The 15,652-nt window shown below is 30.7% G+C and overlaps 1 protein-coding gene across 1 annotated transcript; it reads right to left on the reverse strand.

The window, feature by feature from the left end:
* Positions 1–3,659: 3,659 nt before the first annotated feature.
* Positions 3,660–14,863, reverse strand: LOC134690031 (perlucin-like protein). Its single transcript, XM_063550002.1, has 5 exons — positions 14,842–14,863; positions 13,984–14,109; positions 11,448–11,596; positions 4,999–5,086; positions 3,660–3,901 (listed from the first exon to the last, which is right to left on the reverse strand). Exons 1-5 carry the CDS (start codon positions 14,861–14,863, stop codon positions 3,660–3,662), a joined length of 627 nt encoding a protein of 208 aa, XP_063406072.1.
* Positions 14,864–15,652: the final 789 nt, after the last annotated feature.

The raw sequence follows: 15,652 nt of genomic DNA on the forward strand, positions 1-15,652 counted from the left end.
ATATGAATGGATGACAAATGGCATTATGCACTGTACCCATAGGACACAGAGGCGTGTTGATTAATTTATTGTGGAAAGAAGAGAAGCGACACCCAAAATGAGGTCTTCTCGTTTAATAGTATAGATACAAGTAGGTTTGAGCTATTCATTTAATATCTAACGAATAAATCAGTCATTAAATAATATTATTATTCTGTTGTATTCCATAGTATAGATTTCTAATAAAATTGCATCCGACCGTAACTCGACGTACGGACCCAATTATGTTAATGAGACTGGGTATTGTCAACCTTTGGATTATATTTAATTACTCATGTATGTTTAAACAATGTATTCACACACTTTTAAAATATATACGATTTCAGATTCAGTCATGATTTTGATTAAGACTAATATTTTTCAATATACTATGCAGACGAATAGATATAGTAAGATGTGGTGTGAGTGCCAATGAGACAACTCTCCATCAAAATAACAATTTTAAAAAAGTAAACCATTATAGGTCAATGTACGGTCTTCAACACGGAGCCTTGGCTCAAACCGACTCACAAGCTGTAAAGGGCTCCAAGATTAATAGTGTAAAACCATTCAAACAGGAAAACCAACGGTCTTATCTATATAAAAAATCGCGAAACGAGAAACGATAAACACGTATAAATTACATTAACAAATGACAACTACTGTACATCAGATTCCTGACTTAGGACAGGTGCAAACATTTGCAGCGGGATTAAACGTTTTAATGGTTCCAAACCTTTGATTGCCCGTTTTATTCATATTTTTTTCTGTTTTTCTTTATAGTCAATCTACTTCTTTTATTATATTGGTTGTAGGGAAAATAGGTAGATGTACAATAATATTTTAATGACAATTTTAGTTTTTTTTTTAAATTCGTCTCTTTGTAAAAATTTTAAATAATTTAGATAACACTATGATCGCTTTCATTTAGTTTTTAAACAAATTTTCTTTTCGTTTTTTTATACACTATTTGTTAAATAATCTATTGATATATTTTGTTTAAGACTTAGGAATTGCTATGGTTTAATTTGTTTAATTGGAATGTTATCGGAGTCCAGGATATTTTCCCCCAACAAATAACATTAAACAACAATTCAGAATATTTTTTGCAGTATAAAGACAATAATAGTGTGTTGACTTGACATATCACCGATATATAGATTCGGCACAGCCTCGCATTTCCCCGTTTATAATCCTCATCCTTATATCGTTGATATGTCAAGTCAATACACTATTATTGTCTATATATTTAAAAGGGGTCGTCATTCAATTATTAATAGAAGCTGTAAGGTCAGTAATTTCTATCAAAGGGTCAAAGTGAATACTTAATCGAAATTTTATGACAATTAAATAGCCAAATTAATTTAACTGAAGGTTTTGGGTACCTACTTAATATTAGTTATAAAATGTAGAAATTGTCTTCTGAATTCACTACTTCTACCATGTCTGCAAAGATGATCACGAGCAAGAAACAAAGTGGAAAAAAAGAATGCATATGACTAAAACACAAATCGTTTTCAAGATGAAGAATGACGAAGATTATCTATCCAGTCCATCTTTAAAATTGCACAAAATTATTATGCGTCTTTAGACACAGTTTTTTCTATCATGTTGATCTTTTCATATCAAAATTTGCTATCTTTTACTTTGACCTTAGAAATCATCCATTAAGGTGAAAGGAACTGTTCAGTTTCTTTTTAAATTTAGCTTTAATAATTGTAGAACTAGGAGGAATATAGATTGAACATAAAGAAATGGCAGTGTACAAACAATATCAAACTCGCTGGAGATCTGTGTTTAGTTAAGTATGGCTCCACCTAAAAATTATGCAGAGAGTGATACAGAGATAGTTTTCAAATTGACTTTTTTGGGCTTCATATGCTCTATTTCGATATAGGAAACTCAAAAAAAGTATTCAATACAGATGTATTTATAAACTGCTATTTAATTTCGATAAAACAAACATATGTTATCATAATTCCACATTTGTTCTAAAAAATAAAAGTAATAATAGAAGTTGCAACTATGGTAACTATTGTTTCCATGGCAACCAATTGTTGCATTTTTTCAATTTCTATAAGGATTGAAGATAACGTTTTTCAAATTCTACTTTCTTCCAAAAAAGGGTCCTACGGATAACCTGTTTGATTGCATTTATTCATTGGACCTTTGTCTATAACATAACAAAAATAATCGTTTGTAACCTCTTTTAGACTTTTCGGAAAACAAGGTTTTTTTGTCCCCTTTTTTTATTATGCATTTTTTTTTTTCTTACAATAAGCTAAATTATTTTCATGTATTTATAGCACAATTCATTTGATTGTGTCTTTTTAACTTGTATTACACCTAAATATCGAAACAAAGTAAGAAAACAAACACTAATTTATCATTATCCTCAAATCAAACTACCAGTTTCCATGGAAACAGAACATCCCGATTTTGAGAATTCACATTTGTGATTAATGTATGCTTTATGATTATAAAGCATTTATTTTCTTTTACTTTCTCCATGACATACATGTAATACATTGTAACATCAACTTATTCAAACAAATTAACAACCCTTTGAAGATATTTGTTTCCCCCCCCCCCCTTTCCTGGATGTTAACTCTGACAGTTTAGCTCTATACTTAGTCAATGCAAGCTTTTCCGATATGTTTGTAGTGAAAAAAATAGCCTTTAAATCAGTAAAAATTAAATTATTCCTTTTTTTAGAGAGAAATTCAATGCAAATTAGTAATTTAAGGGACATTTTCGTTCACAAAAACTGTTGATTCTCTTAGCACCAACACGTTCATCTTCCTTTGAGAATGTACTCTAAATGGTATATTCTTTGAGAGACTCATTGCTACCTTTAAAGACAAATACTACATGAAAAGTAAGACTGACTAAATTTTAATTGAAAGTACCAAAAAGGTTATACGAGGATATACTTTTTAACCATAGTTGGTCCATTCATGTCCAGTGCAGGATGTTTATTCAATATTGTCGACATCGCGATATCTACAATGTTAAAATGATATGGTGTAAACATCGTTTACATCGTTTGGATCCTCATTCATTGTTTACATCGTTGACAAATTTGATATCAAATTTTCAAGTTCTATTTCAATACATTATAATCTGTAGCAGGACCGGTTACAGTTCTGTGTTTGTGATTACTAAACACTAGTTAGTAAAGCAATGTTCTTCATTACGGACATATAATTGTGACTAATTATTAAATAAAAAAACAGTTACATTGAAACGTATCAATATATATCATCGAGTATGTCTATAACATTCATCTTTCACGTTGACATTGAAAATGCGATACGTACTACTAGAAAATTAAGGAAACAACCTAGAGGCATTTTGGAATTCTTTTTATCTATCAAATGTTGCGGCAAAAAGCAACACTGAAAAGCATTAATTATGGAATGTGCATATTTTGTATACATATGGTACGTTTATTGTTATTAAGTTATGAAAGTCTGCTATATTAATTTCTTAAAATTGTAGCTCTTAACATTACGCTTCATTAAAGTAGAAACTAAGCAATCATACAGTAAGCAATGTTAGACGGTTAAGTGTGTTCAAGCAATAACACATTAAGAAAATTACAACAGTAATGAATGCAAGTTAACATTTTTTTTATGTGTTCAGTTTTTTTCACATACAAAGTCTCTAGGATAGTCACATTTTGCATCATTCCAGTTGAAATTACGTTGGTAAGCAAGCATCATACAATGCTGGTTCTCGTCATTGTTATCGGGTTGACCTGGTTCCCATCCTTGAAACAAAGTACTGGTAGGCAAATTCACAGTGGCACTAGTATTTTCCCAGATAAACACTCCTTCTGTTGCCAAGTCAGAACCTCCAATCCAGTAATCTTTATACGGATCTACAGAGAGACACATGATATTCTATTCATAATATTGTCATATCAAAAACGCTATACCATAAAAATCGTAAATAATATTAGGCTCATGATTTGACAGATGGGCATTTTTTACCAATTTTTTTATAATAGCTGTTTTTAACCCAAAAAAAACGAAATTGTGTGTTTTCTAGTAAACTCGTCAATAGAGTACTTTAAGAGAAGTTTCCACTTACTCAGCTTTATTCGAGTATCTCGAACGAGTCTTTTGTAGACGTTACGCACGTTAAGCGTGCAGAATTGTGATTCGTTTAAACATGAGACTTATCAGCGATTTAATTCTAAGAAAGACCGAAACATTTGGAACTAAGTTATGTGGATAGAAGATTCCAAAAATGTACAAATATCCAGTGTTTGTTAATGTAATATTTTATTTATATAATGATATATATAATACAAGCGTTTGTACCAAACATAACCACCCGACCATGTTATGCCTATACAAAAACCTACATTGTTGATGTACGAAGCCAAATCATAATAATACATGTAGCGGGTAGGTAATGATGTATATCATATACAAGGGTATGCAGCAAATCATTCTTATCATATTTGGAGAAATTTTACGATGCTAATTATGAAGAAAGTGATATTTGAATCAGCACCATGCTTTTTTTCTCTTTCTATAAGAATACATTTATGTTGTTTTGATTTAAGAAAACGATTGTTCGTTTATCTCTTCACAATAACAAATATTTTTACCGTATACTACAATACTCGTGTTTAACTGCAATCTGAGGAGTTGTGATCATTTTATCAAGATAAAATATAGGATTCGTATTATGTGGAGCAGGATATATCTACCCTTCCGAAGCACGTGTGATCAGTCCATAGTTTAATGGGGGTTTCGTGTATCTTAGTTTGATTTTTTCTCTTTGTTTTTTTTTATTATCTGTAGCAATGGCGTTGTATTCATTTTTTTTTTTAACTTATGATATTGAATTTTGTATCTTTTAATTGTTTTATACATTTTTGTTTAATTCCATTTTGATTTGAACACGTTTTTAATCTAACTCTCCCATGACCTCTTATACATAGATAAATAAATCACGCCTACTTACCGATAATGGCTACATGGGATTTAAGTAACTCATCTTCTTCTGAAGTTTCTATTATTGCTAGGTAACCACCGATGCCATTACAAAATGTCTGAAAACATATTGCGTATTTGTTTATATCAATAAATACTTTTCAATAAACTTTTCACGAAGACAGGTCAAAACAAGCACAATAAATTGATAACGTCTGCTATTTCGTTTTTTTTCTAAATCACTGAGGGATCACGAAGGATCATTTAAGCTTGAATTAATGATAATGTATCTAAAGAATAAAATTCCGAAATTCAATATTTTATTGTTTAATTCAAATTTAGGATAAGAAAAAAAAGATTTGAAGACAAAAACAAATCACGAAGCTTCCTCTATTATGTATCTCAACAATACATAAAGTAATTGTTCTAACATCTCCAAATAATCATTTGATGTGCTCAGAACGCTATTCGAGATTAATTTGCAACTGAATTGCCCAGACGAAACTGAAGACAGAAAAGATGTAAATGTGTACAATATTGACAGGTGAAAGTCAGTTGTACAATTTTAATAGAAGCCTTTTTGATGAAGTGTAATAGATAACTTTGCATGTTTGAACTGGGGGAATATTGGGATAGGTTATTTAAAATGAAATCCGAATCTACAATGCTGACTGAATTGCTTAAAGCTGGAACTTTTAAAAATTATTTATATCGTGTTATTCATCAAGATTAAAAAGTTGTAATAATTGTTTGGTATTGTTGTGTTGCTGTACCTTTTGTCTTTTCGTCTTCTTTTTTTTTTTCCTTTTTAGTCGTGATTTTGTCTTGTTTTCGAGTAAATACTTTTCAATCCGTTTGATATATTTGGCGTGTATAACAAGCTTAATTATATTGCACATGTAATCAGGATCTGTATACATATGTTTGCGGTAATCCTTTATTGAACTGTGGTTGAATTATTTTGAAATTGAAAAGAATTCACTAATTAAGTATATTTTCCTGGATGAAACCTAATGTAATGCGGTTGAAAATTGTCTTATAAGATAAATACATTTAAAATAATGAGTTAATAATGTTCTTACATGGCACTTTAGATTACTTCATATATCAAAATGTAAGTTATAAGATTCAGAGTGTAAAATCTCGTCATATTGTTATTGATTAGTTATCAAACAACAACCAGACAATATTGCATCATTAATAATATAAAAAAAAATATTATTTCAAACGCAAAACTGTGCTGAGCCCATGTCAGTGCACATTTTTTTCAAATTATAATTTATAGATAAGTTTTGTGAATAGCTTATTTTAAAACATTTGAAATAATGTGGATTCATTTAACCAAATATTTCGCATGATCCTAAAAAACGTCATAAAACAATACAATTAAAGAGTTATGATTTTATTCCTTCAATTGTAAAATTGTAAGAACGATCTGCGTTTCCTTCAAATCAGTAATTGTAAAATAAAGATAAATGCTAATAATCTTGGTATATTCTACAAAAAACGTATATATATAAACGAATAAAGACTTCCATTTACGTAAAGTGTGTCATGTTCTGAAGAGTGAATCGTTATTTTGGTGTGGTTAATTTCTAGTGTATTGAATATCAGTAAACAACAGTAGCTTAAGTGATGTATAATTGTTAAAACTTACAAGGCAACACTTTTCAAACTATCAAACTGAAGTAAATATGTGTTTTTAAAGTATGATTAAGGAGGCTCCTGGGTACAAAAATTTTAGGAAAAAATTAAACCTTTACTTTTTCATTACAAATTTTACTTATTACACTATTAGTTGTTACTTTATGATATGAAACAAAAAAACAACCCACAAAAATGATTTGGTTTGCCCCCAGATGACTTTAAAACTTGAAAAAAGCTCCAAATTATCTCCCTTTGGTACGAAAATGCCATTTTTTGGCCTTAAATTTGAAATATCTTTTTTAACTCATCGTTGACCTATATTTTTTATTATTGTTTTCAAATAAGCTGTACATAAACTAAATTATTGTAAAATTTAAGCAATTTCTTATATTAGGTTATTTTTTTATTTCGATATTTCCTCTTTTTCTCCTATTAGTTCAACAGAAAAAAAGGACATTAACAAAAATGTATGCTTTTTCCAGAGGCAAAATGAACGGTGACCCCATTTTTTTATTTCAGTTTTCTTTTAAGTATATGATAAAGTTCATTTATGAAAAAATATAGCGAAATCCTATATTAGAAAAAAAACAATCATTTATACCCAGGAGCCCCCTTAAAGGCATATTTAATTTAAAATGAATTTAGCCACTCTGGTCTCAACCTGTGATCGAGTATTTTTACATCCTTGCTTTTTTGCAATTTTCAAATTTTAGGTTTCAGTCTTTCTGATGATGGTAAATCAAGAAGAGCTTGAGTCATAACAGGAATGACTATAATGATTTTTCCTGTAAGTCATATTTTTATCAAAAAGATTTGATTATGCAATAAAATATAGTGTTCAATTAGTGATAAAATTTTGTTATTCTCTTTTTTAATTACACATTCTGAATAATATTTTAAAAAAAATGTATTTCTTCATTTAAACTCATTGAGAACTTTAATAATAAACTTGATACATCTTTGAAGAAAGTATAGGAATTTAACTAATAACCATGCTTATATAATTCGTCATTCTTTGTTGAGATGATATACTATTGTTACAGAAAAGTAAGAAGATTGAGTACCCTTAACACATTTAATCTCGCTGCAAATGTTTGCAACTGTCCTTAGTCTTGAATATAATGTACAATAGTTGTCGCCTGTAGTAAGTAGTTCATACGTGTTTCTCATCTCTCGATTTTATATAGATTAGACCGTTGGTTTTCCCGTTTGAATGGTTTTAAACTAGTAAGTTTTGGGGCAGTTTATAGCTTGTTGTTCGTTGTGATCCAAGACGCTGTGTTGAATGCCGTACATTTCCTTATATTGATTTACTTTTATAAATTGTTACTTGGATGGCGAGTTGTATTATTGTCACTTATACCACATCTTCCTATATGTAATACAGTTGTTTCTATATACACGTAAATTACCTTAGCACGTTTTTGTGTTAATAAAATTGAGAATGAAAATGGGGAATGTGTCAAAGAGACAACAACCCGACCAAATAAAAAACAACAGCAGAAGGTCACCTACAGGTCTTCAATGTAGCGAGAAATTCCCGCACGCGGAGGCGTCCTTCAGCTGGCCCCTAAACAAATATATACTAGTTCAGTGATAAAGAACGCCATACTAATTTCCAAATTGTACACAAGAAACTAAAATTAAAATAATACAAGATTAACAAAGGCTAGAGGCTCCTGACTTGGGCATTTGGGACCGGCGCAAAAATGCGGCGGGGTTAAACATGTTTGTGAGATCTAAACCCTCCCCCTATACCTCTAACCAATGTAGAAAAGTAAACGCATAACAACACGCACATTAAAATTCAGTTCAAGAGAAGTCCGAGTCTGATGTCAGTAGATGTAACCAAAGAAAATAAACAAAATGACAATAATACATAAATAACAACAGACTACTAGCAGTTAACTGACATGCCAGCTCCAGACTTCAATTAAACTGACTGAAAGATTATGATTTCATCATATGAACATCAGGCACAATCCTTCCCGTTAGGGGTTTAGTATTATACCATCATAACATATATGAGAAGAACATAACCCGTGTCATGCCAACAACTGTTTTTAGAATAATTGTGTTTAGTTCAAAGACCTTAACAGTGACTCTATATTAACGCCAAAATATGCAATCTTTAATGATTTCACAACAGTATCGTAATTATATTCCTTCTTAATAAGCCTATTTAAAGGTTTTGTTAGTTTCTGAGGTGAATACTGACACCTTTGTGCTTTATAAAGAATATTTCCATAAAAAAATGGATGTATAATAACTGAACGTATAAGAGGTCTGCATGTTGAGCTATATTTACAAATGATGTCCTTATACCGATAATAACATTTAGTAAATGTTTTGACTAGTTTGTGATATCGAAAACCCTGGTGTAATAATTTTTCAGTACTACATAAATTTCTCTTGTTAAAACCCACCATTTTCTACATTAGAAAATGCCTGTACCAAGTCAGGAATATGACAGTTGTTATCCATTCGTTTGATGTGTTTGGACTTTTGATTTTGCCTTTTGCCTTTTGATTTTCCTTTTTGAATTTTCCTCGGAGTTTAGTATTGTTGTGTTTTTACATCTAACACATTGTTACATACACGAGCGAATCGTACAAGTTGAGATATATAAACATCGTAAGATGGTGACAAGGGAACGTCACCATCTAAAAATGGATAATTAACGATAGGAAATGAAAAATCATCCCTTTTATCATAAATTTTAGTATTCAGCTTTCCGTTAGTTATATAGATATCAAGATCGAGGAAAGGACAGTGGTCATTGTTAGTATTAGCTTTATTTAAAGTAAGTTCAACAGGATAAATTTCATTAATATACATACTGAAGTCGTCATTATTGAGAGCCAAAATATCATCCAACTATCTAAAAGTATTATTAAATTTGTTTATCAGATGTTGTTTCGATGGATATTTGCTTATTTTTGTCATAAATTGTAACTCATAACAATACAAAAACAGGTCCGCAATAAGTGGTGCACAGTTAGTCCCCATTGAAATTCCGATAATCTGACGATATACGGAATCCCCAAAGCGAACAAAAATGTTATCTAGTAAAAATTCAAGGGCATATATAGTATCAAAGCATGTCCTATTTAACATAGTTTTTTGTTTATTGCTACTAAAAAATGACCTAAAAGAGTTTGAACATATATATTCACATTCTGATTTTCTAAATGCCCATTTAATTAGGCATGCAATTTATCAAGTACTTCCAACGAGTTCTTGACACTCCAAAAGTAATTTATTCCACTATTTTCGAAGGCCTTATTTGAACAATTTATTATCAGGTTTTTAATTGTACCAAGTGTGCTAGTAAGAAGAATAGACAATTTAGTAGTTGAACAATGGCTTGAAGACGAAATAAATCTATATTTGTAAGGGGTTTTCTGTAGCTTCGGAAGCCAATAAATAGTTGGGACTTTCATTGTGTTTGGCTCTGATTGTAAAGCGGTAGCTAAAAGTTTATGTTTGTGCAGATTTCGTTTTCTGAAAATGGAGTCAGTTGGAATGTTGGTGAATTGGTGATTTCCTTTTTCAGAACCTCAATGTAAAATTTACGTCAAACAATAATAATATCATTAGCAGCTTTATTGGCTGGGGCACAAACAAATTCCTTGGCTAGTTCTTTTAGTTTATGTTTGATACGAGAAATAGGTTTATTGTGGTTATTGTTAATAGTAAAACGTTCTTTAAAATGTTGAATACGTATATCAACTATCTTCATTACTGAATAAAAATAAGAGTCAAAAGATTTTTTGTCAGCTTTTTCCCGTTTTATCCATTTCATACAGTAAGAATGGAGTGAGTCGTGGATGATATTACGACACTCAATCCAATCAATAATTGACGGGGGACGATATTTAGGTCCTTTACTGACATGAATTTAACTCTCGGTCTTGAACGATGTTTAGATCTCCTGTTATAACATGGGAAATGGGTCCATAAATATATTCGGAATTACTGCAATTACATGAATTAGGTGTATTTTCACTGATATTAACATCTTTACACAATTGACTATAATAAAACACATATTTCCGGGTAGATTTCTTGTAAATATAACAAATCAGAGGCAGCTCAGTATTGTCAAGATATCCAGTAATTTGTTCTTTAACAGAATGGTCGTTAAATATATCGGCAATATTTACAAAATCAAAGCCTTTATTGACATACTTAATTTTAATAAAATGTTTTTTATGATCTTCAGGGCGATCAATTTTGGGAAATATTTAGTATAAAAATATGCCATGATAATTTGAACAATTTCATACTAAGGAATGCTATATGAGTTTTGTCAACAGATAATGTCTGCCGTTGTTTTTTTAAATAGAAATTAGGTCCGAAATATTGGTATGATTGGCCCGAAATTTTTCTTGATTGCGATTTGTTCTTCGACCGTGAGAACGGTTTTTACGAACAGTTTTAGAAACTATATCCAAAATGTTAACGGAATTGGTTCTAGATATATTACCAATTCCCATGATATTAGCATTAAGATCGAGAGGGTAAATCATTCTCTCTTGACTAAATCATGTACATGCATATGTCATTTATTTTTTTTACCACACGAAGCATGAAGAAAATTCCTTCACTAATATCATCTGAAGAAGAACAAAGCAAATGTTAAAATATATCAGCTACATGTATATTGTTTCAAAATGAAACTTGTAGTTTGAAATGGGTAACCTTGAAAATCAGTGTATTTCTTTAGTTCATCACGTATCTGTTGTTAGTAAAGATCTCCAAATGATTTGACAAAAAAATACTTAAAAAAATAAGGATAAAGATTTAATCTCATCAAACCTTTAATATTACCTTAGCATAAGTCCAGTGTTTTGTTCCATCTGGAGTGAACATATAACATCCATTCCCTAGTTTTACCCATCCTGCATCACAAATCACAACACTAGACGTACTTTCTTCAAAACACGTCATCATTCCCGTTGTACTTTCTTGTAGAATATCTAAAAGGAAAAACCATAAACATACTGAACTCCAAAAGTTTAATAATAAAAAGTGTAACATAGTTCGTAAACTTATAAAGTTGCCTGATTTCAGGATCAGTCGTAAAGTGTTCCTTTGGGATATCGATCTTTCCACACGCTACAAGAACACCTGGTTCAACAGTGTTAAAACAATATTGAACAATAGTGGTCTATTAGGCTTAATTAACTGTACACACAACCACGATACAATCTCAACAAAATACGTAATTGAATCCGTTAAAACTAAACTGGTAGATACTTTCAAAAGTGAATGGACTATTAATGTTCAGAACATGCCAAAACTAAGAACATACAAGTTACTTAAGACAGAATTTTGTACTGAACCGTATGTTAAAAAGTTCCTGTCCAGAAAACAACGATCGAGTATAGCTAGATTTCGATGCGGTACACTACCTTTAGAAGTCGAACGAGGTCGATATCGAAATATTCCGGCCGACCGGAGAATCTGTAAAGTGTGCAACTCCAATATGACTGAAGATGAAATCCATTTTTTGTTTTTTTGTAACCGTTACTCTGTTAGAAGGAACGAATTCAGACAAGAACTCGCCTTAGTTAACTTTGACTCCCCAGAAGAAACACTAAAAGAACTGTTCACCAGCAACCCAAAAACAGTGGCAAACTTTATCATAGACTGTTTAAGGATAAGGCAAGATGTTATATAAACATTTTTACTTTAACAAAACTACAAGACTTAAAAACTGTAAAACTTAATATTTTATATCAAATCAAATGTAGCTATACATGTATAATAATGTTTTAAAATGACAGTGCTTCGTAAGCCTATAAGGCTGGCTGAAAATAACAATGTTCATATCATATGTATTATATAATGGCAATTCAGGTTGCACTTTAATAAATTATTTATTCATTCATTCAATAACGAAAAGTCCTTTATCAAATTGCAAAATTAAAAGCTCAAACACATCAAACAAACAACAACTGTCATATTCCTAACTTCAACAAGCCTTTACCATGGCACTATAACAGGATAGGATGATTAAGTACAGAGCAACGTCGTATGCAAGAATGAAACATATAAAAGGACACAGACAAAGTGAATTAGTAAAAACGAGCTACAAGACTGCAGAAATTATAATAAAACAAAACAGACGGGATGAATGGGATAAGAGCCACGTCATACGTAACCACGGAACACAAAAAGGCATACAAAAAAAGAATATAAGCAAACTGTGAGGACAAGAATACAAAAATAATCATAGAACAATAACACAATGATGGCATGAATAAGTCACAAAGCCACGTCAAATGGATACCACAAAAAGAACAACTAAACAGCACGGGGAAGTTACATAAAGACAAAGTCTGTTGTTTCTTATATTTCTAGTTCGGAGATATATTAATGAAACCAAATCAGAACCATTTCGATAATTAATGGAAAGAACATCATCAACCCAAGAGTCTACATGAACTCTATTCTTATGATAGTTCAGTAAAAAAACAAGATAACATACTCAAACTCCTAAGCAAATAAGAACTTAAACTAAAAACCATACAAAGTGGTGTAAATACAAACAAAGATAAACGGGTTCTGATATCAAAAGTGATATACATGATGAATTGTCAAAAGTAGACTTTCACATGTCATTTTTTTAAGGAAATCGTATTCAGAACTGTAGCAGTTTATGATTCAAAAATAGTCTATATTATGGTAGTTGCGTGGTTATTATCGGCATCAATTAAAATTCGAAACTTATTTTCAGACATATTTATTTAAGAGTTCAACACAAACAGTTAAGTAAAATCTTCCAAAATACAACATTTTTCAATTAAACAATTAGACATTATTGACAAAATTCCAAAACTGCTTTACACACATATTTATAGAAGAGTTCAACACATTGAACACAAACAGCTTCAAGGAAAATTTTAAAAAATACATCATTTGTCAGGTACATAGTTTTTGGTAGTTGCGAAGAAATTATCGGCTTCAATCAAAATTCCAAGACTTCTTTTCATACATATTTTTAGAAGTGTTCAACTCAAACAGCTTAAGTAAAATCTTCAACATACATCATTTGTAAGGTACATAGTTGTGGCAGTTGCGAAGAAATTATCGGCATCAATTAATATTCCAAAACGTGTTTGTATACAATAATATTAATGAAAGAGTTCAACACAAACAGCTTCCAAAATACAATATTTTTCAGATAATTAGAACAGGAAATATATACAATATATAAACCTACCTTTTTCGGCATAATAGGATGAACCTGGAGAGGTTTCACATAGTGTCGTATCAAGTACAACCGTGTTGAATAGATGGCAATCACCGTTGATAGTGTAGGTAAACGAAACACAAAATGGATGGGAGGCACACAACTTACTGCAAACTACTGACGAAGTTTTGTTCACTACAAATTCTATTCCATTTTCACAAAGAATATTATTCCCAGCATCTCTTCTTGAATAGAATTGTTCAAATTTATAAACCCCGTAACAGTTTTCAAAAACTGAATGGAAAAGGAAAATTAGAAATATTACCATGATATATATCAGTTAAGAAACGCAGTGTGCGAAATGGTATTATGACATGTGTTTCAATATAAAAATCTGTACTAAATTATAATCCTGGTACCTTAGATAACAACTGTAATTCATGCAGTAATTTTCTTATTTGGAAAATTATTGTGCGTGTGCAAATAAGACATTCCGTCAGAACAACGTGTTTCGACATGGAGTAATTTTTCGCACTTTGATACAAAAAACAAGTCGGTAAAACGCAATGCTTGTTTATACTTAAATCATTGATAACTCTTAAGCAGGCAAGGATTATATATTTCAAAACAGAGATTAGATTTAGTCTTAAAAAACATAGAAATATTATAACATACCAAAGAAAGTCAATTCGAGTCATAAGAATCTACAATGAAAAATTATAATCTTCAAATGCATTTTCCGTGTATATGATTTATAAACCTTTAAAGTAAAACTTGAATCAATTTTAGATTATATGTCGTTTTCTTCGACTAATTTATTAAATTGTTTTGTGTAAAAAGTTTCATGCAGTGTCAGGCCGAAAACAAATTATCAACTTCGTTATCAAATAAATGGCACTATAAGAGTATATACAATGATTTTTTTAGCACAGAAGAAGTATATAAGATTCCCTGCAAAAAGCATCTAAAAAGAGTTCATCGGACAACTCAAAGCTACGTTGTTTGTCCATGAAGCATAAGGAATACCTTTCATGGCTTCGATAGTCATTTCAAAATGCAAACATGTCAAACAAATATTGTTTACGTCTGTTTGACGTAGTATAACTTTTGAATTAGCTATGTTGATAAAAAAAGAAGTATACAATTTCTTGTTGAAACTTCTGTTCATCATTATTTGGATGAAAACATAATAAGTCTTTTTCAGAATCGTTGATTTATAATGTTACACAGTTTGATTGCAGCGACTGTGAAATTTGTCATCTGTTTATCTATACTATGTTATTTGTAGTTACAATGTAAGAAAAATATTTTATATTCTGCATTAGTTATATACTAACCTTCATAAAACTCTAAAATTATCAGATTTAATATAAAAAGTATGGTTTAAAAATTCTAGATATTCCATGACTTACAATTTCTATCATTTTTTTATAAAGAGGAGTGATGCTCAAAGGATGGAGTTGAAAGTGATGAAGTTGAAATAGTCCCTTTGAAAATGATGGTGACGCCACTATAGATTCGTAGACCGATTTGAATGAGATGAAGACGAAGATTATCTGATGTTAACCACAACCCATTCTTTTTTACCGAAGGTTGCCGACCAAATCAGACTTATCACCTAGTATAAACAACAGGACAGGTGGCACATGTCAATCAGAATCTGCGTACGCATTCGTAGCACCGATGATCAAATTCGGTTATTGATTGGGTTTGTGTTGCACAGTTTTTTCGATAGATGAGTTTGAATGACCCTTTGATATTTCGTTTCTCTTATATATGTTTACTGGAAAGTTAGTAGAGTTTTTGGGTATAATTAAGTGAGACAGCAACCTAGCTA

Source organism: Mytilus trossulus, chromosome 11 (assembly GCF_036588685.1).
Source record: "Mytilus trossulus isolate FHL-02 chromosome 11, PNRI_Mtr1.1.1.hap1, whole genome shotgun sequence".
NCBI classification, from domain to species: Eukaryota; Metazoa; Mollusca; class Bivalvia; order Mytilida; family Mytilidae; genus Mytilus; species Mytilus trossulus.